Raw genomic sequence first — 24,800 nt, forward strand, 5'->3', positions numbered from 1 at the left:
TTCCCCAGGTCTAGGGAGTGTGTACCTCTGGGTCATTCCTGTTGCGGGGGGGGCGGTCCGGGATTAACCCTATCCCCAAATCAACCTATTTGGTGATTAACAACCTCTAGTACTGTTCTGTTTTTTTCGCGCGTGCACAGTTTTTATTTTATAAGCCTCTTCTCTGAATCGTGGAAGTCTATTCACCATCACTTCTTTGCCCTATTGCCCTATCTTCCAGAGTCTGTTTGGCAAATGACCTCTTCCACCGTTTATTCCACTGATCACCGTGTACGCTGATCAGCTCTTCCCATTTCTGCAGGTCTCTTAGGGGAAACCGCAAAATGCCTGGTCGCTGTCCTCTCTTTCTGGGCTTATTCACGTCCATCAATCAATCCATTAATTTCAGTCCACCTTCCACAGGGCTTCCTCTCGGCCGTCGATCACCTCCTCTCTCCTTACTTAGGGAAGTCTGTCGAGTTGTCCCTGCAAGTCTCTTGCTCATCTCCCCCACGCCCACCCAGACCGGAGGGTCTGTCAGTCGGTCCGCAGACGCCCCGACCGGCTCTTGGGCCTCGACTGACTGGACGTGAGTCTGTCCCGCGCCAGCGTTTCCATCCGTCCCCCGTCTGCCTCCAATTCGGCAGGAACTTTACTCCAGCCGAGAGGGGAAGGGCGGGTGAGCGCTGGTGCGGGTCGAGGCGCCCGCAGCGGGCGCGGGGCGCGGCAAGGGGCGCCGGGCGGGGTGGGCTTGCGAGCGGGCTGGGGGTGTCGCGGGCCGCCCTGCCCTATAAGGGGCCGAGCCGCCTCCGCCGCCGGGCGGGTGCCGGGCGGACCGCGGCGGCGGCGGCGGCGGCGGCGGCTGCTGCGATTGGCTCAGGCGCCCCATCCGGGGACTGGGCTCGGCGCTGCTCGTTCGCCCTAAAGGTACCAATATGGCGGAGGTGAGCAGGGAAACCGGGCAGGAGCGGCCGGGCTGGAACGGGCGCCCGGCGGTCTCCCGCGGCCCCCAAGCCAGCTTGGGGGATCCCAAGCCTTTCCCAGGGCCCTGCGGGGGGCGGCGTGGCGTTGTGGGGCCGCAAGGCGGCGACGGGCGGCGGCGGGGCCGGCCGGGGGGCGGGAGCGGGCGCGGGAGCGGTCTCCCTCCGGGACTAGGCCGCGGCGGCTCCGGCCCCGACCCGGCCGGCGACGGGGTCGGACCGGAGGCGGCGGCCGGCGGCAGCGAGCCCCGGTCGGGGGACGCCGCCGTGCCGTGCCGCCGAGCAGCTTGCGCGGGCCGCTGGAGCCTCCGCGCCGCCTCCCGGGGCCGGGGTGGGTGGAAACCGGCCGAGCCCTCCCTCCCCCCCCCCCCCCCCGCTCCGCGGCCGGATCGCAAAGCGGGGAGCGGGCTGCGCCACTGCCCTGCGGGAGGAGTGTTTTGTGCCCCCGGCCCTTTGGGTCCGGGCTGCGGGCTGAAGGAGTCTCACGCTCCACTTTGCTCCGGCGCGGAGGCGAGCGGGATGCGCGGCCGCTGGGCTTCGGTAGAGGCAAGATTCCCCGCCCCGCAGCCCTGGAGGTGCGGGAGCCCCTGGGGGTAAACGGGGAGGACCAAGACCCTCGACGCTCTCTCCACGGGCTCTCGGTAGCCCCACTTTCGTTCCGTTTAAGGGGGTCGGCAGGGCGAGCGGAGCTGCCCTGGACGTGTCCCCCGGGACTAGTGAGCTGGGGCGGGAGGATGGGGGGCGGGTGGCGCAGCAGAAGCCCCTTGGCAGGAGCCCCCTAGGTCGAGGAGCTCGCTCTTGGGCTCGGGGAGCGACTAAATACTCCGGGAGGATACCACTGTCTCTGGGACTGCGGATCCGCATCTCTAGACGCGGGAGAGAGGATGGGGGGCTTACGCTCTTGGTTTGGGGGCCAGTGTCCGGTTTCGAGCTGGCCTACGCTCGGGGATAGAGGACAGCCCCGGAGTTGGGGCTACCGGGCCCCAAGGGGGTGGACTCGATGCAGGGGGCGAGTCCCTTCCAGGAAAGGGTGTTGCCTTGCGAGGTGTTGTTTGGGGGCCGTGGAGAGCCGGTGGGATTCGGGGGACTACTGAAATGCTAGGATATGGGGGACTGATGCTGCGAGCCGACTGTTCTGGGTTCTGCTTCTCTGCTTTGTAACTTGCTGAGCTCCAAGGGGCGGCTTGGAGTTGCCTGTTAGACACCGGGCTTCGTCCCGGGTCTGCGAGTTTGTACACTGGGGACTCGGGGAGGAAGGCGAGGCAGCCAAGAGGGGCCCGAAGGGGGCCAGGAGCGAGTGGAGCGAAGCTACGTCTTGCACTTTTGGCAGCTGCGGAGGAGCGCTGAGCTCCGCCTCCTCTGCGCCCTGTTGCCGGCGCTGCCTCTTCCCCTGGCTTCGCGATCTAACCGCACGTTTTCTTTTCTCTCCTAGGCTTCTTTTGGAAGTTCGAGCCCAGGTTTGTTCTGTTCTCTTACCTTTTCAGTGGGCCTCAGCGGGTGGTGATGGGGTCCCAAAGATCTATTGCTCAGTTCTTTCAACAAAAATTTGTTTTGCGAATTTTTCATCATTTGTTTTTAAGAGCTTTCTGTGTTCTTTTTGGTAATTAAGTTGTTTGAGGAAGGAACAACTATTCTGTCTCATAATTCCTCTCTCTCTTTCCTTGCATGTTGAAAAAAATACTTTGTTACAAAGCTGCTAACTGACATGTTCTTTTAAAGTAATATATCTAATTCTCACATACCCTGTTTTTAATTTTTCTCCAAGCCTGAAACAATTAATCCCACATCTATCCCAAACTTTCCTCCAACTTCAGCAGTTTAGATTTTAATTTCTTTGACAATTCGTCTCTCTAATTTGTCAGGACTTTGGGGTTGCTTATATTGATATTAATCACTTCTCCCCCATCTCCCCTTATTTTGTCTCATACATTTTTCAAAATTGAGAAATGCCTGTAGATTGTGTTAAATTGAAAACTGATAGTTAGGTAAAGCTGGCCTAATTAAAAGAAACACATACTTTCTGAGGTTGGTCATACAGAATTTTTGAGGTGAGACAACATCAGACCATCTAGGACTGTGTTTCTCAACTGTTTTGGTGTCAGAAGCCCCTGTCGGGATCTGATGAAAGCAAGGGACTCTGTTTACAGAACTCTGCATATAATTTGGGGTTTGTGGAACCCCTGAAACCTATCCCATGGTAGAGACCTTTCCTCATGTGCTAAAATGTAAGGAGCTTTGTTTCAGTTTTTCATTCCCTTTCCAGCCCCTTTTTGGCTGCCTCTTTTCCCTCATAGTCTCCAAGAAAAGTGCCTCTAAACTAGTTCAACCCCCTTATTTTACACTGGAGGAGACTTAAATAACTCTGCTGAGAGTTACTTAGTTAATAGCAGAGTCCGGATGGGCTCTCAAGTCTTCAGTTACCACATGTTGCCTTACAGTGAACAGACCATTTTCCTTGCATATTACTCTGTGTATTTAGTCAGTCTTCAAGGTCTCATTTGATTATCATTTAAGGTATAAAACAATTAACACCAAATAGAAGAAATTTGTGGCTATTTTGAAAATAGCTTTTGAAAATAGTCTTTACTTTTAAATTGTTTTTAAGTTTGTTTAATTTTGAGACAGACGTTTCTTTGTTAGAACTGATTTCAGGGAAAGAATATTTATGTACAAAATGCCAAACATCTGGATGATAATAGAAGTTTTCCATTTTGCATCACTGTGTTTAAGAAGTTGCAATCTAAATAAAAAGCAAGAGACGGTGTGATTTTTGGAGTTTAAACAAACTTATAACTTATTTTTAATCAATTAGCCAATTTTTAAGAGAATTTTAGAACCAGAAGAGACTAGAGGTCATCTAAGCCAACCCTATATATTTTACAAATGAAAAACTGGACCCAGGCCCAGAAAGTTTAAATGACTGACCTCAGGTCCCAGAAAGCCAGGGACAGGGCCAAGAGTAGACTCTGAGGCCCTTCCATTTCTGGCCCTTATTGAATGAATGCTTTCCTCAAGGGGAAACCTTGAAGTGAGCCAAGCGATGTGGATTAGGAAGAGAGTAGAGCTCAGCCGTCAAAGAGGTAGAAAAGAAGGAAATGGCAAACTACTCCAGTACCCTTGCCTGGAAAATCCCATGGATGGAGGAGCCTGGTAGGCCACAGTCCATGGGATCTCAAAGAGTCAGACACAACTGAGTGACTTCACTTCACATTTCCTACCTTACACTTTGGCATACCCCAAAGGTATCCAGGAATTTCTCCAAAAAAGAAAATTCGTACTGGTTGATGTTCTGCTTTTCTGCTGTTTAAGAAGTATTCATCTTTCTCTAAAATTAACTTAAACCACCTATATGTCAATAGATTTTTTAAATCAGCAGGTTAAAATCTTTCAGTGTGTGAAAAATAACATCATAATGCACACCTCCTAAAAACATTTTAGAGAAATTATTATTTTCGGGACTAACGACTAGAGTTCTCTGAACTCAGAGCCAGAAACATTGAATTGTCACTGATTTTGAAAAATCTTTGGTCTAGTTCAGTGCTTTGGTAATGATCTCAATGTCCTTCAGTGTTTGAAGTTTTAACATATTAAAGGTTGAGTAAAAACACATCAAACTTTTTTGTGTTGAATATGCTTCCTTCCAATTCTCCCTTTCTCTACTCTTGAGATTCTGCTGCTGCTTTTCTTTCCCCTCTGAGAGTCATTGGTCTAGTTGAATTACATATTAGAGTAAAACAAATGAAGAAAACTCTGGTTTTCATAAATTTGAACTTATTCTCTTGGAATTATAGATAGTATTCATTTCTCCACTTGGTTTTCAGGGGTATCCTGTTGACTTCAGAATTGCCATTAAAAATCATTCATTGCCATCTCTTTTTGGCCACATCTCAAGGCTTTCAGGATCTTAGTTCCTGATCAGGAATCAAACCTATGCCCCTGGCTGTGGAAGTCCTAACTGCTGGACCGCTAGGGAATTTCCAGGCACTGCCATCTTATAAACAAGTTTGAATTGACCAAAACAGCTTGCAATGGGATGTATCTTCCAAAGCCCATAGATAGGATTTTCTGTATTCCCTTCACATAATCTTAAGTACTTAGTAGTAGTCCACAGAAAGGCATTCTCATACGGGTTAGTTTTGGGGAGCTTGAAATACTGTTACAGACATGAAACGTGAGGTGGTGCCTTTCAAGACTCAGTTGCTGTGTGGCTGCCTCATAGAAACTTGGGTTTGTTCTAAAAAACCAGGTTTCTGTTGTGATTTGAACTTTTATTTGAGAGTGAGAATTGAGTAAAATTAATATTCCCTTCTGAAGTTTTTAGCCTCAGTGTATAGCAGATTCTTGTGAAGTCTTCTATTCATAACCCCTTTGACATTTTTCTACTGCTTTTAGACAAACGTATTAAACTAACTGATAAGCGACTTTTGTTAGAACATTTTTTTAAAGACCACTCCATTTAAATCACTTTGTTGCTATTAAAAGTCATGTTCTCTTGGATTGGACACCTTATAAAAGTGGTTATAAACTGGCTTTTTTCTTTTGCTGATTTAAATATCTTTTCAGAAACTGTATGGTCTTAACTTTATAGCTTGTGAAGTACATAATAAATGCATTTAATAAAGCTCATATATAAACATTAAAAGGAACTGGCAGTAGAACACAAATTATTTTCTTTTGTAAATAGCCTTATGAACTTGTAAAGTGATTTAGTGTGTTTCTTTCTAGTTGGGTCTTTGTCTTCTGAGGATCATGATTTTGACCCCACTGCTGAGATGTTGGTCCATGACTATGACGATGAAAGAACTCTCGAAGAGGAGGAAATGATGGATGAGGGTAAAAACTTCAATTCTGAAATCGAAGACTTAGAAAAGGTAAAGGTTTTTACTTCAGTACTGGTTGATGTTCTGCTTTTCTGCTGTTTAAGAAGTATTCATCTTTCTCTAAAATTAACTTAAACCACCTATATGTCAATAGATTTTTAAAATCAGGTTAAAATCTTTCAGTGTGTGAAAAATAACATCATAATGCACACCTCCTAAAAACGTTTTATAGAAATTATATATATATATAGTATATATATATTATATATATAGTTCACAAACTTATAGTGAAGGTTTAATACAAACATAGTAAAAATTTTGAATTCTATTATAAATTATTTTACAACCTATCTTAAATAAAAATGGTATCAGAATGACCTACTGTATAGGTCAGGGAACTATATTCAGTATCTTGTAATAACATATAATGGAAAAGAATCTGAAAAAGAATATATATATTTGTATATAAGAGTATGTACACACACACACACACACACGCATATATAAATAAGTGAATCACTTGAACGTACACCTGAAACACAACATTGTAAACCAACTATACTTCAATTAAAACAATAGTATCAGCATATTTACTTTTGTACAGAATGTTACTGATTTTCTTATTTTGAAGAATAGCCTAATAAGTACACTTTCATTTAATTTTTAAAAATTATTTTTTATCTCTTAATCTGTTTTTTTTTGGTGGGAGGTGGGGTTGTTCCTTGGTGGCTCAGACTGTAAAGAATCTGCCTGCAATGCAGAAGACTGGTGTTCAATCCCTGGATTGTGAAGGTCCCTTGGAGAAGGAAATGGCAACCCACTCCAGGATTCTTGCCTGGAGAATTCCATGGACAGAGGAGCCTGGCAGGCTACAGTCCATGGGGTAACAAAGAGTCAGACATGACTGAGTGACTAACGCTTCTGCTTTGCTTCCAACCATTTTTAAGTTTATACCAGCACAATGAAGTAGGTACATTTACAGATGAGATTATTGAGATCTAGAGAACTGTAGGAGAGTTCTAAATCCTAGCCCAGCCTCTTGGCATTGTATCACACTGTTTTACTGAATTAGTAATACCCTCTATCCTACCTTCCAGTTATCTTTTAAAAAGTTGGTAGGGTAAATGTAGTTTATAACTTTTAAAACCCCCAATCAGTTTAGGTTCAAATGAACTGATTTTTAAACATATACTTATAACCAGAAACTACAGAGAGAGGCCTCCATGAAAGAGGATTCCTTTTATTTATCTATAAATTAACCTTATTTGCAAATTTCTAATCAGCCCAGAATAACAAATTTTTCAGGAATACTACTGAATTTTTTGTGTTTCTTTTTCTTGAAGAAGGCAAAACACATTCTTGTATGATCTCTTCTGCTTTTGTGAGGCAAAGCTGGGCTATTATTGCGTTTCTTCCTTCATCTTAACACACAGGCGTCTTCAGGGCCTAGACCCCAGGCTTGCTCCTGAAGAGTTGAAATTTTCTAAAGATGTTCATTTCTTTGACAAATTAATGCAACATGGTTGCAGTTAGATTTAATCATTTAAAAAATCGTATATCTCCTATAAAAGCTGAACAGATTTGGGAATATAGAGGTAAAATTGCTAGGAAATACTCAAGAAGAAAGGTTTTGCCTATTACTTCTTTCAGGGGTGATGACAGTATGTTGCCTGTTGATAAGAAAAGATGCCCAATATTCTCAAGGTCTGCCTTGATATTTTTCAGGCAATTCCTTTCTACTTCTCATGAATGGGTAGCCTAGAATAACTGAGAATTATAATCCAACTAGCATTATCAGTGAACCAGGGATTGTGGTGGGTCATGGGATTGCAAAAATTAGCAGTTTGACAGTGTTTTTGGACTCAAGCAGCTTACGGTCTAGTGTGGGGTGACAAATGGGAACTAAGATTTTTTTGATGTCCTCCGCTAAGAACCATAAAAGCAGTAAGCAGTGAGCGCTATGGGAGAAAGGATTTATGTGTAGTAAAAGATGTTTAGTCTCATGTGGAAGTTCGTGGAAGGCTTCTTCTTACTTCTCTCCTGTAGTTTTTTAAGTCAGGATACTGCTCTGGGCATGAGCAAAAGTCCTAGGTGGTCTCATGATGCACCTTCTTTAATTGTGTGTTTGCTGTTAAAGATAGGGAGACAGCAATCTAGTTACAGCATGATATAAGAAAATAATACAAATGCGCTTTAGCCATGCAAATAGATGTATTGTCACTAAACTAGTATGAATTTAAAATTTCTTTTAATGTGTTAAACATAGTTACTACTTGAGTATGGGTAATCTGGTAGAGATCTATGGACCAGTAAAATTTTGTTTTTCAAATTTGTAGGTTTTATTCTTCCAGAGATTATAGTAATATCTGCTTTAATCTGTGTTTAATGAGTTTTAAAAGAAAATTAGGGAAGATATAGAGAAATAATCAACAGCAAAGAGTTACTTACTTAGCTATTCATAGAAATACCTAGTTTCTATTCCTGTGATTTTCATTTTGTTTAGTAAACTCCAGTAATTAAATCTTTGCTTTGTAATGATACCTATCACTGAATTTGTAGATTCAGAAAAATTATAGGTCTTTAAATATTTCAGCTTCTCTTTAGGCAGTTTTTCTTCTTGGCATTTTGTCACATTCTTGGAAATTGGGACAGAAAAATACAGGTGATTTTTAAATAAATTCTAGTGAAGGCCCAAGTGCTGTGTCCCTGCTCAGAAGGCTCATCCTTCTCTCATTGAGCAAGGCACAAGAAGAACTGTTCTAAGAGTGGCTGACTGCTCGCTCCCTCTGAACTGTGATTATCTATAGTAGAGCATAACTGTAGTGCTCACGTGCATGTGTGCTCAGCTGTGTCTGACTCTTCGTGACCCCATGGACTGCAGCACTCCAGGCGCCTCTGTCCATGGGATTCTCCAGGTAAGAATGGAGTGGATTGCAATTTCCTACTCCAGGGGATCTTCCCAACCTAGGGCTCGAACCCATGTCTCTTGAGTCTCCTGCTTTGGCAGGTGGATTCTTTACTACTGAGCCACCTGGGAAGCCCATAATTGTAAATGTGATCTCTATTTATTGATGTTTAATGAAACATGAAAATAAAAGAAATAATAGTTAGAGACACATATTTAAAGAGTAAGGATCATTTTACTTTTAAAGAAATTTAAAATTATTTGTGTACAATTTAAAATAATGTATTAATCTTATATTATGCAACAGTGATTCAAATGTTGGTACATGGTAACAGTCCTAGGGATTTGATGTTCATGTTTTAAAAAATTAGAAGTTTTTATGCTTATAGTAAATACATTTGATAGTTTATAATCTATATATGCCCTTTATTTTGGTTCTTAAAAATTTTTAGTATGTTGTATGTTATGGAAAATAAAAGAGGTACAAAGTTAGTTTTCTTATAGTGGCACTTTGGTAAGTATAGAGAATAGATTGTATGACAAGATTTTAGTTACCAAAAATACTAAAATAAGGTTTGTGTTATATTGTACTATTTTTTAATTTATTCACGTTATTGTTTCCTGATAGGTTTTAATTAATAATCCTAGAATTAGACCTAAAACTTTTTCAAAAGTAATTTACATTCCTGCTTTCATTAATATAGAGATTTCTACTCTGATTTTCATTGTAAATTGAGAGAAGTAGAAAAACGTCTTTTCTACCATTTAGCCTTGGGTTTAAGTCCTTATTTATTTGTTTTTAAAGCATTTTAGAAAGTTACATGTATTCTGTTTTGCAGCCTGTATTTTAAGGTATCAGACTGGTGTTATATTAAAATTAGTTTCTCCCTCACTTAGACAATGTCATCGGCCCTATCTAGCAACGCTGTCAGGTGTGTCAGAGAAATACTAGCATTATTTCCTTGCTTAGAGGCCTTGTTGATGGTAAGATGTACTGTAGATTCAAAAAATAGCATAGATGGGAGCAGAGAGGAGCCTTGCTATGAGAAATCTGTACATTGGTAATAGGATGCATCCTGATTTCTGGTATGTGAGGCTGTGCATCAGAGGATTAAGGAAATAATGTGTTTTTCTGTTTACAGATAAGGAGATAGAGATGAGAGGGGTTAGGTGATTTGCCCACAGTAGTAGTTAACAATTAGGGAGTCCTCTGTCTCTAAATCGGAGAAGGCAATGGCACCCCACTCCAGTACTTTTGCCTGGAAAATCCCATGGACCGAGGAGCCTGGTAGGCTGCAGTCCATGGGGTTGCTAAGAGTCGGACACGACTGAGCAACTTCCCTTTCACTTTTCACATTCATGCATTGGAGAAGGAAATGGCAACCCACTCCAACCCACTCCAGTGTTCTTGCCTGGAGAATCCCAGGGACGGGGGAGCCTGGTGGGCTGTCATCTCTGGGGTCACACAGAGTTGGACATGACTGAAGCAACTTAGCAGCAGCTGTCTCTAAATCATGTGCTCTTCCTGTTAGAAATCCTTCAATTTATAAAACAGTTCATTTATAATAAGTATGACTGCACTTAAATGGGACCCTTGAAATTTAAATAGATTCAACAAAATGCCTTAGAAATAAAGTCCTCATCCCTAGAATATGGTGCTAGATCAAACTTCTGAGTTGATCTCAACACCATGGATCCTTAGAGACTTGGAGATTTGCTAATTCAATTTTGAAAACATTGCTTCTATGCTTCAAAGGACTAAGTGATTTATTAATAGGCTCTAATAAAAAGCTCATTTGTAAAGTACTTCAGGGACTGGATTAATCTTTTCCAGTTTTGCTTTAGTACAAAGTCTTAGTACAGATAATTTCTGTGTTTTAGCACCAGCCCCTTCTCAGGGTCATTGTAGTGTCATCCCTTGACTGTTATAATGAGCTTTCCACTAAGATGGCCACTTCCTCCTTCAACAGATGATCATACTTGTATCTTTATAGAGAAAGTAGAATTTTCATGAATAACTGCTCAGATCTTCTGTTTGCCCCACACATGCAAACTTAGCTTTTATGCTTTTTCTTTGTCCCCTCTCATTCCAAAAGTATCATCCACAGTCCAGGCTCTTCCTGAATTTTCATTCTTTTAGTCCTCAGTTTATTCTTCTGCCCGCCCGCCCCCCCCCCACCCCCCGCTTTTTTTAATTTCAATGTGGAATCCTACTGATACATTTCTCACATTTGGAAATTCTCCTTTGACCCTGTGTTGCCTTCTTCATTCACCTTTTATAATATATGTATTGTCTCTCCACTCATTCAGTCCTCAGCTTTGCTTCTCCCAACAGATTGTAAGGTCATCAGTAATTCCTGATTGACAAATACAAAGAATTCACGTCTCTCTCTGTCTAGCTTTATCTCTCTTTGATATTTGACCTGAGTGACCATCTGTGGTTTCTCCATTTTTGCTTCTTCCTTAACTTAATAATCCTGCATTTTCTCTTAGTTCTACTTCTACCCTCTGACATCTCTCTCCATTGTATTTATGGGCTTTACTTTATTTACCCCTATTTTAATTGATGAATATCATCAATTAAACCCTGTACCCCAGGGTTCTAATTTTTGTCTTTCTCACTCTCTCTGCCTTTTCTGGATGACTCATTCAAGCCCATTGCTTCAACTTCACCTTAAACCATCATCTACCATCCCACTTGTTTGTCTTTTGTTTTGGTCTCATAATTGCACTGTAGCTATTTAACCTTCTCAGGCCAGAAATGGGCAATCAACTTAGACTACTGTTGTTATCTACATTCCCTCTATCAAGTAAGTCAAGAAACAGATTCTTATTTCTTAATTTTGCTTGGATAATTCCCTTCTTTAATTTGGGCTCTTATTCTTCTACTCCCCCAGGACATTATTTTCAGAATGAAAATCATGTCCAAAATTTTCCAGATGTGTCCCATTGCCTATAGGGTAGTATATCTGAAAACTTCTTCTAATAAAACATAGATCCCCTTCTCTTTACTCTCCCTGAGTGAGCTCATCTACTCCTGTGGCTTTAAATATCATCTAGATGTTAATGAATGCCAGATTTATATCTTTAGCCCAGCCTGATCCTCCGAGCTCCAGGCTCTCATCCAGCTTGACTTTTCCACTTGGATGTTTCATAGTCCTCTCAAACTTAACTTGTGACAACTGCAGAACTCCTTAATTCCTTCGTCAGCCTTCCTGTCCTTTAGTCTTTTCTGTCTCAATAAAAGTCACCACCACCTAATTGCTCAGATAGAAATCAGGGGAGTTGTCCTTCTTTCTCCCTTTTACTCCATAGTCCGTTTGATTCCCACCTCAGAATGTATCTCACCTATTTGCTTGTTTCCAAGTCTGTATCACTAACCCAGCATGAGTCTCCCAAGTGATCTCCCTGCTTTTCTCTTATCTCTCCACCTTCCGCAATTTTTCTTCATACAGCTGCTCAGGATTTAAGAAGAAGTAAAGTCATGTCACTCTAGTTTTATAAGTCTCCAGTGGCTTCCCATTGCCTTGGGAGTAAATTCCAAGTTTCTTTGCCGAGAAGCCTTTCGCGATCTGCCTCTGTTTCTCTTTCTAATCTCCTCTTGAACCCTGCTTCACTCTCCTCTTCGTGTTCTGGCCATTGGCTTAGTGGAAAACCACAGTCAGGCCTCAAGTGTGTTGTTTCCTTTGCCTGGAATGCTCTTCACAGGATTGATTGGTCACTTCTCAGATTTCGGCCCTCAGCTGAAGGTCACTTGTCTTCCTCTGCAACCCCACGACAATGGGCTCTCCACGTAATTCTGTATCTCAGGACTGTTTCTTTTGCACTCATGATAATTGGCAGTTCTGCATTTGAGTATTTTCAGTATCCTCCCTCGTCTGTAAGTTGTAGAAGACCTGTGTTTCATAGCACCACCTGCCTCCGGGCAGTCACTACTCAGTCAGTGTTTCTGATGACAAGCCACAGGTCCCTAGTATACAAGCCTCATCTGTTAAAAGCTTTTTCGTCTTTCAAGACTTCTCTCAGTCATTATCCTCTGTGTGACACTTCCCTATCGTATGCTATTAAATCCTGGAGTGTAGGTCTTCCTTCCCACCATTTCATAGCACCAGTTCCAGAATTGATTATTGCAGCTGTCATGGTGTTTTATAATTGTTAACTTATCAGTTCCTTCCACCAAGACTGAATTCCTTGAGAGCAGGAATTTTTTTGGAAATTTTCTTTTTCTATAGCTGGTAGTCTTCCACACAGTTCCTAGAACCCATTAAGTGCTATATTGATGGTAAGGTGGAGTATCAGTGCATGATGAGTGAAAATTGCCATCTCCCCAGTACATGGAGGGAATCTGAAACTTTAAAGTTTTAGAGAAATACCGTTAACAGGTGGTTGGCAAAGGCTGCAACCCAGTCTCATAAGTAGTGTGAATGAAAGGGAATGGGCTGTGTGGACTTTATAAGGAGCAGGACCAGAGAAATTCTCATCGTGGTTCTGGCACCTTCAAGGCATTCTTCGGAGAAATAATTCATGGTTTTCCCATGGCATGGGTTAACTTCTGTTCATCCTGACCATACAGCTTAATTTGTGCTGAATTTATCCATGCTTCCGAAGCAGTTTTGACTGATTTCAGTTCCAAGCTGAAAAGATTTCATGGATGGCATGGTCATTGGAAAGGTGCTTGTCTCCTATTGCAAATTTACAAGTTAGCCTTTTGTCATATACCTTATTCTAAGCTCATAACATGAACCTGTTTCATTCAGGCATAGTGCAGAATGTAAGTTCTAGACTGCAAAAGTGTGTTAGTCACTCAGTCGTGTCTGACTGTTTGCGACCCCATGGACTGTAGCCCACCCAGTTCCTCTGTGCCTGGAATTCTCTGAGCAAGAATACTGGAGTGGGTTGCCATTTCCTTCTCCAGGGAATCTTCCTGACCAGGAATCAAATCCAGGTCTCCTGCTTTGTGAGCAGATTCTTCACTGTCTGAGCCACCAGGGAAGCCCAGCTATAAAAGTGAGGGCCAGTTCTTGGGGTCTCCAGAACCTGTGTCCCCTGTGGGCTGTGGGCAGCGTCACTGGTCCTCCATAGCTCGCTGTTGTGGTCAACTGGGCGTATTTTGCATACTCTGCTTCACATTTTCATGCTGTTTGCTTCATAAGTTAGATGTGTTTTTTTAAGGGGAAAACTGAACCGTGAGCAAGTTTTAAAAGCAAATCTCTTTATAGATGGACATAAACATCTTCAAAATATTTAAGAAATTAGCTAGTTCATCGATGTATGGGTTCATAAAATTTTTTTTTATTGGAGTATAGTTTCTTTACCATGTTACATTAGTTTCTACTGTACAGCAAAGTGAATCAGCCAGACATATACATGTCTCCCCGCTCTTTTGGATTTCCTTCCCATTTAGGTCACCACAGAGCACTGAGTAAAGTTCTCTGTGCTGTACAGTAGGGGTGTATCATTTTGAAGTTATTTAAATGATAGTTATAAATGGTTCTATGCACTTTGTGGTTGAATTAAAATATTTTTAAAAAGGAAATACAGCACTTATTTTCAGATTAGTGGAGGGGAAAAACAGTGACTGCCTCTATATGGCTTCGCATAAGCATTCATAACACAGGCAGCACTGCAGCGAGTATGTAATTTTATCAAAGCAGCATCGCCAGTAAGAGAGCTAGAGTGCCTGGAATTCAGATGCAGAACTAAGCCCCAGCTTTCTCATCTGTAAGCTGGTGGTAATGCAAACTTCATCAGAAAGTTGTGGGGGAAAAGATAGCTAGTAGAGAATGTAGATACAAGTAGTAGGAATATCAAAGGATAACTGTGTTTTGAACATTGATATATAAACAGTAGTGTTCATAAATGTTCAGCCAAGGTGCCTTATTAGGTATCTTCCTATTAATACAAAGAATAAATCAAGTGGTCAACTGTTAATTGCAGGGAAACAAGCTAAAAATTATATGAAGTCATTCTTCAAGGTGAATATAGTAATGAAAAGTGGAAGAAAAAGTATGCCCTAAAGCAAATATTTGACAAAGTCTTTAAAAAGTAAAATGATGCTGGAAAATGAAAACTAAGGTGTTAATTGCTAGATTTTTGTTCATATATTGATTACAGCTCTTAGCATTTGATCCTGTTTTCTGTATATTGTACAAAAAACAAAACTAAAACTTGGTTTTTGATTTGGTGCTGCTCTTTTGATATATGTGCTTTGTGAACATTAATGGCATCGTGGTTTATCTGCCGTTCAGCACTGTGGCATCTACTGAGTTCATGTTTGTTCTCTGGCTTGAATAGGAAGGAAACATGCCTCTAGAAGATTTATTGGCATTCTATGGCTATGAACCTACAATTCCAGCTGTTGCAAATTCCAGTGCAAATAGCTCCCCAAGTGAACTTGCAGATGAACTACCAGATATGACACTAGACAAAGTAAGTACAAGCATGTAGAAGAATTCCAGATCTATTACCATTGACTGCTTTTATTAGTTTCTTTAAAGTACTTCGTAATTCTGAATTGTAAACTTCTTGTGGACTGTTGCTCTTGTCATTTTGGTGACTGATTTGAATATTGTTTGGCTTTGATCTCACTACTTTAAAACTAGTAATAACTTCATAATAATTTGAATGTTAGAGTTTTCTTCCATAACTTTTTATCTTTCCTGTGTAGCTGTATTATATCTACACTTAGATTTTGCCCTAACTTCTTTTGATCCTGTGGACACATGAATGCATTGATTAATAGATCCCCAGAAGTTTTCAAACAAGCTGGCTTAGGCATGGAGAGGTTGGAGAGAAGTTCTGTTTTCTTGGGCTCTGGGAGTGACAGCGGCCATAGCAGCCAAGACCTCAGTGGTACGTCTTTAACATAGGCTGGTTGTAGGGGTGGCCAGTCCCTGGTGAGAAAAATTCATAGTCATGGTCTCTGCTGATGGATCCCTGGGAAGCTTTCCTCGACTTTCAGGTCTTAAGCAGGGAGAGGAATCCACATCTTGGAACCTCTTCCTGTGAGTTGTGTTGTCTCCACTTTTCAAAAGTGATGTTAATGTACCAAAGACCTTAATGGCCATAGGCATTCAGCAAATATTGAGTGCCTACTGTGTGCCAGGCACAAGGATGACTATATACTTACATAAAATTAATTCAGAACTGTTTCTTTCAAAATTATATCGCTAGTCTGAGTGGTACATTAGTTGAACTTTTTAAAGTTATTGAAAGAGTGGAGTTTGGAGACTTTTGTTTTAGTTATTTAAGTTGGCAGAAAGTTAATTTTAACTTTTAACTGCTTAGAAGTAAGATTATTTTTGTTGTAAGTTCACTAAAAATTTGTCACTTCAGATAAATTCTCTGTATACCCACAAATTGGGTAGATTGTTTGTTATATCATAAATATGTAATAGTATGGATCATTAGATATTATATATACTTAAGTAGTAAATGTTATTAAATAATTATATACATGAAGTAAATTATAGAATTTCAAATTTACTTTTCTCAAACCTGAGGCTTCAACTATTAATAGTTCTTAACTGTATTATAATACCATCATGTTTATGAATAATGTTATCAAGATTTTTTTTTAATATTGATGGGATATAATTATTTCTAACCCTAGTGTTGCATTCCTCTTCTTATAGGAGGAAATAGCAAAAGACCTATTGTCAGGTGATGATGAGGAAACTCAGTCTTCCGCAGATGATCTGACTCCATCTGTGACTTCCCATGAAACTTCTGACTTCTTCCCTAGACCTTTACGATGTAAGAAATCCAATCATTACTGAGTAGTAGTAGTAGCACTGATACTCTGGCTTGAGTACATTTTGTTACGTAATATAGTTTTCATAAGAATATTTTAAGTGTTTTACTTAATTGAAATAAAATACTATTATAATCTGAATAAGATTATAACTTTTTTTTTATTGGGAGAGATGTAAACTAATATGCTGTTTAAAAATGAAAGCATTTGTTTGGTTTTGCAAAGCTGTTTTCTTTCTCAAGACTCATCTGTTGCTAAGGCAACCAGTCTTGGTTCAGCCATGAAATTTTATAGACATTTTTTAGGTTTCTGTTAAAAAGCTCCTACTTTCCTGGTTTTGAAAACTGCTATCAGTTGCCAGCAGTATTTTTGTAGTTTTAGTGATTGATTTAATGCTTTCCTTTTAATTCCTTGGTGTTATCTTTTAATGTATATCAGCAATATTTAAAAGGTCTTTGGATTGAAATAATTTCTTACATGCAGTTTTGCTTATTTCTCAGGTATTTTTATGGTTGAAGAACTGTTCAGTTAACAAGTTCCAATACAATACACTTACGTGTGCAAAAAGACTATTTTTATGAACTCATTGTGCTGCTCTGTGATTGTCTCTCTCTGGATTAATGTAATCAGTGTAGTCCAGGGCTCTGCTTTCTCCTCTTGCCTTTCCAAACTGTATGATCGTATACCAAATAATTATAATGATAACAAGCATTTTCTTCATGTTTTCAATGTCTTAACTTGTGTAAAAATGAGACTAGTACAAGAAGTTTAGTGTATTTGTGCCGATCTCATTTACTCTGCAAATTTTTATCACAAAATATCAGCCACTCTTTCAGGTGCTGCAAAGAAAGGCAACAAAACCCTTTTTAAAGATTTAATTTTCTTCTTTTAAGCAAATACTACGTGTGATGGAGATAAAGACTCAGAGGTTGAAGATGTTGAAACAGACAGTGGTAACTCACCTGAAGATCTGAGGAAGGTATGTTAAGTTACCATTGCAGCTTTACATCATTTGGCTTAAAGTAGCTTTTAAAAACATTTCTGAAATAATTTAAGGTAATTTTGCAAGATAACTGTAGACTTGTAGTAACTGATGAATGAATTGGAACTTTTTTCCCAGTATTTATTTTTATAATAAGTTGTTTCTACTTCTAAATTTTTCTAAAGGAAATAATGATTGGTTTACAATATCAAGCAGAGATTCCACCTTATCTCGGAGAATATGCTGGTAATGAGAAAGGTAAGAAAGGCTTTTAATTTTGATAATATTTGGTAAGCCAAGTTATCTCTCAATATGTTTATTTCAGTACCTGATTGTATACTCATCTTGTGAATGTAAAGATAGATTTGGAGTAGGGGAAGAGTTAGCCTGACTTAGGAATATATCAGAATTAACCATGAGACTCAGAGAACCGCTGCCCACCTCCTCCGTCCCCCCGCCTCTTGTGGTGCGGCTTAGTGTGCTACGCACCTGTTAAAATAGTGGAGCTGCTCTTAATGTACAGCTCTTTGGCCTACACCCAACTCCAGTGGGAGCTGGTAGCACTGTATCACCCGAGATAATGAAAACAGAGGGATAAAATCTTTTGGGGAAGAAATGCTTAAGAAAAATGAAGCTGGAAGAAGTTCCCTTGCCCCAGCCCTGGAAGGATAGAATGTAAGGATTCAGGGCTTCCCTGATCGCTCAATTGGTAAAGAATCTACCTGGAATGCAGGAGACCCCGTTTGATTCCTGGGTCAGGAAGATCTGCTGGAGAACGGATAGGCTACCCACACCAATATTCTCAGGCTTCCCTTGTGGCTCAGCTGGTAGAGAATCCGGCTGCAATGGGGGAGACCTGGGTTTGATCCCTGCGTTGGTAAGATCCCCTGGAGAAAGGAAAGGCTACCCACTCCAGTATTCTGGCCTAGAGAATTCCATGGACTGTATAGTCCATGGGGTCACGAAGAGTCAGACGTGACTGAGCGACTTTGACTTCACTTCAAGGATTCTGCTGCTTTTGTTACACACCCCTATTTAAGTGTAATCAGTTTTCCTCACATTTTTGATAGATTCTAACTATAGCTAGTTCTGAAAATGTGGATGGATGAGGTGGTGGGAAGTAAAAATCCAGGTACACTTTCCTAGCTCAACTTGGAAACCACATAGATTTGGCCCTGGGCAGAGTACATGTTCAGCAGCAGCCAGTCCTCAGATGAGACATGATGGAGGTGATATTTGCTCAGTTCTGCACCTTCAGAAAGGAGCATATACCTTCTCTCTCTTAAGAGGAGATAAACTCAAACTATTTTACCTATTTAAATTTTGACCAAAGAATAAAGAAACTGGTTCCAGAAGCTTACCTCAAAAGTTGAGTCTGATTGCTTCATAGGCACACTTTATTTTTAATTTCCAGCTCATTGGGAGTAGTAGTGCCTGCCTTACACAGTTGTGAGTGTAAAGCACTTATTATGGTCTCCGCTATATAGTGAGCTCTCAGTAAATTACTTTCATTAGCTATATTTAGTAATTATTATACACTTAAAGAATGGATTGAAGTTGGAGCAATGGGATAAATACTTGGGCCATCTGTGTGACTTTATAGTGTGGAGTGGAAGCTTTGAGAATGGCAGCAGTGTTTACATTAATAAAATATACAGTTTGTTTTAGTGATGTTTGCCTATTAAGTATGAGCTTATTTAAAAGGTGGAAACTTTGCTTCTCTTACTGTTTACCATTCTTTTCCATTTTTCATCAGTATATTAAAGGGAAAATAGATCTTTCCTAGTTATTTCATTACTGGCTGATATTTTTATTTCTGTTGGTTTATTTTCATTTTTTTGCAATTTTTAACCTCTAGACATTTCATAGAGTCATTTAGGGAGTTAAAGAGAAATTTTCGGTAAAGTTATTACTGAATTTACACAGGTTACTTTTACCCCCTCATTAGAAGAATGTAAGATACCACTGCTGGGTTTTATATTAGACTACTTAGAAAAGTCTCCATTAGACTACAGAGAAAGCCTCTAATTTGGTAAATCCAACCACCAAAAAAACTTGCTTGCTTTAGTCACTGGAATACTTGATCCTTAATAAAGTTTAAAAAAAAATTGTTTTAAACCTTTATTGATGAAAGACTCAGCTTGCCAGACGATCAGATGACCAGGGTCTTCAAAGTTAGTTAACTTGTATAGGAAGAGGGAGAACAGTTTGTGTACATCTTGTAGTGTGTTGATACATTTAACATGTTAATGGGATGTTCTCTATCAGTGTATGAAAATGAAGACCAGTTGCTTTGGCGTCCTGGTGTGGTTTTGGAGAGCAAAGTTAAGGAGTACCTTGTTGAGACCTCATTAAGAACTGGAAATGAAAAAATAATGGATCGGATTTCTGCAGGAACACATACAAGGGACAATGAACAGGTATACATCAATTTTTGTTGAAGTAGCAGCTAACTAATGTAATATCTTCTTAATATTCTTACATTTGATTAAAACGTTTTTAATGTATGAACTGGCTGTCTCTTTCTGATTCTAAAACTTGGAAGATACTGGTTTAAAAAAACCCCAGGACCTAATGATAACCGTTCTGTGTTATTTCATGTCTTCTGGCTTTTTTTCCTTTATACACACATATATTGTACTTTAGATACCATTTTGTATCCTTTTAATCCCTTAATCTCATTTTATTTGCTATTTAGATTTCTTTAATAGTTCATTCTTGGTGACTGTATATTCCATCGTATATTTAGACATTCTCTATGCTTGGACTTTGAGATTTTACAATGAAGTTACTTCTTGGATTATTCTTGAACTTTATTAAGGAAGTGGTTAAAGTTAATGTCTATTAAGTGTGTATAAATTTGCTTTAGGGTATCTGTTAAGTACTGTGTACTTGTAGGTGCAGAGCAGTCTCCTGAGGGTATGTGGGATAAGCGTAGGAGTATGGCTTATCAGGGTTTTTTCTCTCTGGCATTGTTTTACCCCTCTCATATACCTTTTCACTTGTTATTGCTAGTCTAGTTAATCTTGATTAATGGGTGCCCAGAGATAGGTGGACTCAAACTTGAATTTCCAAATAACATAGAGAAGCCATACTAGCTGAACTTAAGAGCAGTTTTGTCAGCTGTCAAAAGGAAATCCTGTTGGATTTTTCTACTGATATTTTGTTAAAACTGTAAGTTAATTTTGGAAGAATTAGTACCTTTAAAACATTAAACCTTCTATTTGAAGAGCATGATCTGATTCTCTGTTTATTTGATTTTTTTAATCACTTGAATGTTTTTGTTTAAATATCACATGTGTCTAATTGATTCCTCATTGTCTTGAAATGTGTGCGTGTATTTAGCTTTGTAAATGGGATCTCTAGTATATTTGTATTTGTATATTATTGATTTAGAGAAATATATAGATTAACATTTTTTTTCTCAAGCTATTGAAACTAATTTAGTATAATGATTTTTCAGTTGTTTCTCTTAGGTTTTCTAGTCTTAAAATTATTAAATTAGACTTTTATTCCTTCCTCACCATTATTATATCTCTTATTCTTATTATATGTCCTACTACATTAGCCATAACTCTGAGAGACTTTTGGTAGTAATGGTGGTTTGAGGCCTGCTTTTGTTGAAAGAGCTTCCTAGGTGGCCCAGTGGTAAAGAATCCTCCTGCCAATGCAGGAGACACAAGAGACTCAGGTTCAATCCCTGGGTTGGGAAGATCCCCTGGAGAAGAGAATGACAACCCACTCTAGTATTGCCTAGAAAATCCTTTGGACAGAGGATGGTGGGCTATAGTCCCTGGGATCTCAAAGAGCTGAACACAGCTGAGTGAGTGACCACAGAATACACCTCAGGTTTTTACATTAAGCATAATACCAGCCATGGTTTGATGCCGGCTGTTTTCTTAGAATAAGATAATATCTAGCTACTTATAACTATTACACTTTTTGTCTTTTTAAAAATAAAAATAGGTACTGATTTATTTGAAGCTTTTTTAGCAACTGTTGAGATTGTTTTTAATGGTTGATTATTGATGTATTGATTATTAACCTATTAATGTGTTAATAGGTTTACTCATATACTTGCCTGCCTTGAAATGTACTTGACAAAGTAGATTATTAGTTAACTTTCAATTGAGTTCTGTCTGCTGCTATTTAGTATATTCATAATTCGAAACAGATTTAATGGGAGGAAATTCTAATTTTTAAAAAATGGTATCTTCCATAGTAGATGGAAATAACTAAGACCATTATCAACTCCAGTCATTAAAATATCTATCCTTCTACTCTAGGCTTGCTGCTGTTGTCTTTTAGTAAAACTCTAAAAGTCAGGGAGTAGGTGGTAACAAGAGACAAGACCATGAGTCTTAAACATTTAAAATAGGAGAATTCTACCAGCTCAGAAGATCTAGCAATTAAAAAAAATAAAAAAGCGAGGAATGATACTGGTAGATGACTTCTGAGCAGTAGAGTGAGAATGAAAAAACTCCTGGGATACCAGAGTCAGTGTATACTGCTGCTAAGTCACGTCAGTCGTGTCTGACTCCGAGTGACCCTGTAGACGGCAGCCCACCAGGCTCCCCCGTCCCTGGGATTCTCCAGGCAAGAACACTGGAGTGGGTTGCCATTTCCCTCTCCAGTGCATCAAAGTGAAAAGCGAAAGTGAAGTCGCTCAGTCGTGTCCGACTCCCCTACTGGAGTGGAGTGCCATTGCCTTCTCCTGAGTCAGTGTATAGGATAAATAAAATGTCTAAGCAAACATACGCTTCAGATGTCCTAAAATTAGCATTTCAGCTGGTATTTGTCAGGATTCTTAAAATGCACATGTTTTTGTTTGTGTGTGTGTTTGTTTTGAATGCTGCTAAGTATGAACTTTTGGTTAATTTTGTTGAATATTTTTTTTTCTCTTTCCCCTAGGCATTATATGAACTTCTCAAGTGTAACCATAATATAAAGGAAGCAATCGAAAGATACTGTTGCAATGGCAAGGCATCTCAAGGTAAGAAGCACTTGGGATCAAGAGAGGGAAAGGACAGGGGCTGGTCTTTGGGACCAGAGTAAGCAAAGTATCACAAAGGACGGCGTAGTCTTGTCACACTTTTGTGTAAGATCCGTGTGCATCTTCATAGCGAGTAATTTTTCCTTTTCTTGCCTTCTATTTTTAGACATACCAGAGATTGTTCAAATACAAATTAGTTACCCCCCTGTCACCTCCAGAACAAAGCAGACCCCAGAGATGACAGTATATCCAAAGTAATTAATAAGAATGATTTTATGGTTTCATTGGGGGAAAAAGTTGTTTTTTCTTTCTCAAACCAGACAGGAAATGAAAAGGAGATTAAAAAATTTAAAAAGAAACATATAATATATTCCAAACATGTATAGTAAACATGCAAGAAGTATATTTTTAGTAATCATGTAACTATTATTATAGTGCTTAGGTTTTGATTTGTGTATGTCAAGGAAAATGGTTAACTTTAATTTCAATATTTTTGTCATATAAATGGATTGCATGCACCACAGCTTTCATTAAGTATGTAGAGTGAAATAATGCTTAATAATATAATATAAATAAACTTGGAAAAATATAAAAGCTGGAAACAATGCATCGAAACTTGTGGATGAAATAGTCTATTGAAAGGTTTCCTTGTAGTAGCTGCTTTTCTGAAAAAATTATTTTAAGCTCTCAAAACTCTGAAATGCTAAGTGCATTTAATTTTTCTTTAGTTCAAGGTTTCTAAGATTTTCTTTTTCAGTCAAACTGTTTTTCACCTTTGTGGTGGACTGCTGTGAATGGCTTTGGGGACCAGGCCTCCACTGTGAGTGGGGCACTTCAAGTCTCCTCTGCTTCAAGTAGATTTAATGCATCAGTATTAATATCTGCTGGGAAGTTGAATGGGACTTAGTCTTTTGAGAGCATAAGCTGTTTTTTATTCCTTTTATATTTCTGCAGTATAGCACTCTGCAAATTGACTTTAAATAAATATGTGTTGATTATTTATGGTCTGTAATTAAAAGAGACCATAAATGATTTTGATGTAAGACCGAAGTAAGGCTTTTCTTTCCATAGAGGAAATAGCATTTTATTTTTTTCTAATTAAAAATGCTCATTGTTTTTAAAAAAAAAAATCAGAAAAACAATGAACATAAATTGTAGGGAAAAAAATAAATTCTTGTCTCATTATACAGAGAAAAAAACCCAATGTTTATATTTTGGTAGTCTAAATTTTTTTAGTTAGGATTAAGGACTTGTATGTGTGTGTGTGTGTAGAAGTTTATAGTTTTTTATTAGGAAACCATACTGTAAGTAAATTAGTGATTTGTATATATGAGTTTTGAGACCAATTTATTTTGTTTTAAATTTTCTTTAGAAGGAATGACTGCATGGACAGAAGAAGAATGCCGGAGCTTTGAACATGCACTCATGCTTTTTGGAAAAGATTTTCATCTTATACAGAAGAATAAGGTAAGTTAGACAAATTAGACATAAACAAACAGAAAAATTGCTTAGTGATTACAATGAATATAAGCAACTAATTTATAAGTCACTTGGGTCGGGGGGGGAAGCTATAACTTGTTAATGCTCCCATGCTATTAACATATTGGTTACTTTCTGATCAGTCTTTCTGTAAATTCAATGTCATGTCATCTAGTCGCTCAGTTGTGTCCGACTGTTTGTGACCCCATGGTCTGCCAGGCTCTTCTGTCTATGGGATTCTCCAGGCAAGAATACTGGAGTGGGTTGCCAGTTCCCTCTCTAGGGGATCTTTTCGACACAGGAATTGAACCCATGTCTCCTACATTGCAGGCAGATTCTTTACGATCTGAGCCACAAACCCAATACTGCTCTCTGAAATATAAAATCTTTAAAAAGCAGTAGGCCTAGAATATTGAATAGCAATAGACATTGAATATCCAGTTAAATATTTCAGAATTCTAGTTTCCTTAGGACAAAAAGAAAGTATAAACAAATCATATTTTAATGAGAGATAATTATCTCAAGCTTTTTAGAATATATACACACTTTTAAAAAAATTGACTTTATTTTTTAGAGCAGTTTTAAGTTCATAGCCAAATTGAGAAAGTAGAAGTCCCATGTATTTCCTGCTCCTGCACATACATGGCTTCTTCCTCCATCAGCATCCCACACCAGAGTGGTATATTTGTTACAGCTGATAAATCTACATTGTCATATTTTTATCCCCTAAAGTTTATAGTTTACATTGGGATTCACTCTTTGTGTTATATATTCTATGGATTTTGAAAAATATATGACAATACCTATCAACCACTGTAGTATCCTACAGAATAGTTTCAGTGACCTAAAAATTGTGTCATATACTTGGAATCATACAGTATGTAGCCTTTGCAGATTGGCTTCTTGACT

At 39.3% G+C, this 24,800-nt stretch overlaps 1 protein-coding gene across 1 annotated transcript in view; it reads left to right on the top strand.

Annotated features, from left to right (window-relative positions):
* Window positions 1–1,384: 1,384 nt before the first annotated feature.
* The window catches only part of MIER3 (MIER family member 3), a 28,866-nt gene continuing 5,450 nt past the window's right edge, over window positions 1,385–24,800 (top strand). Inside the window, exons 1-9 of the mRNA XM_019982954.2 lie at window positions 1,385–2,416; window positions 5,685–5,830; window positions 14,979–15,113; window positions 16,319–16,439; window positions 17,331–17,416; window positions 17,605–17,677; window positions 19,688–19,839; window positions 22,331–22,412; window positions 23,785–23,879. Of these exons, the coding sequence (XP_019838513.2) occupies window positions 5,732–5,830; window positions 14,979–15,113; window positions 16,319–16,439; window positions 17,331–17,416; window positions 17,605–17,677; window positions 19,688–19,839; window positions 22,331–22,412; window positions 23,785–23,879 (843 nt within the window). The 5' untranslated portion in view covers window positions 1,385–2,416; window positions 5,685–5,731. The remainder of the gene's footprint in view (window positions 2,417–5,684; window positions 5,831–14,978; window positions 15,114–16,318; window positions 16,440–17,330; window positions 17,417–17,604; window positions 17,678–19,687; window positions 19,840–22,330; window positions 22,413–23,784; window positions 23,880–24,800) is intronic.

Source organism: Bos indicus, chromosome 20 (genome assembly GCF_029378745.1).
Source record: "Bos indicus isolate NIAB-ARS_2022 breed Sahiwal x Tharparkar chromosome 20, NIAB-ARS_B.indTharparkar_mat_pri_1.0, whole genome shotgun sequence".
NCBI classification, from domain to species: Eukaryota; Metazoa; Chordata; class Mammalia; order Artiodactyla; family Bovidae; genus Bos; species Bos indicus.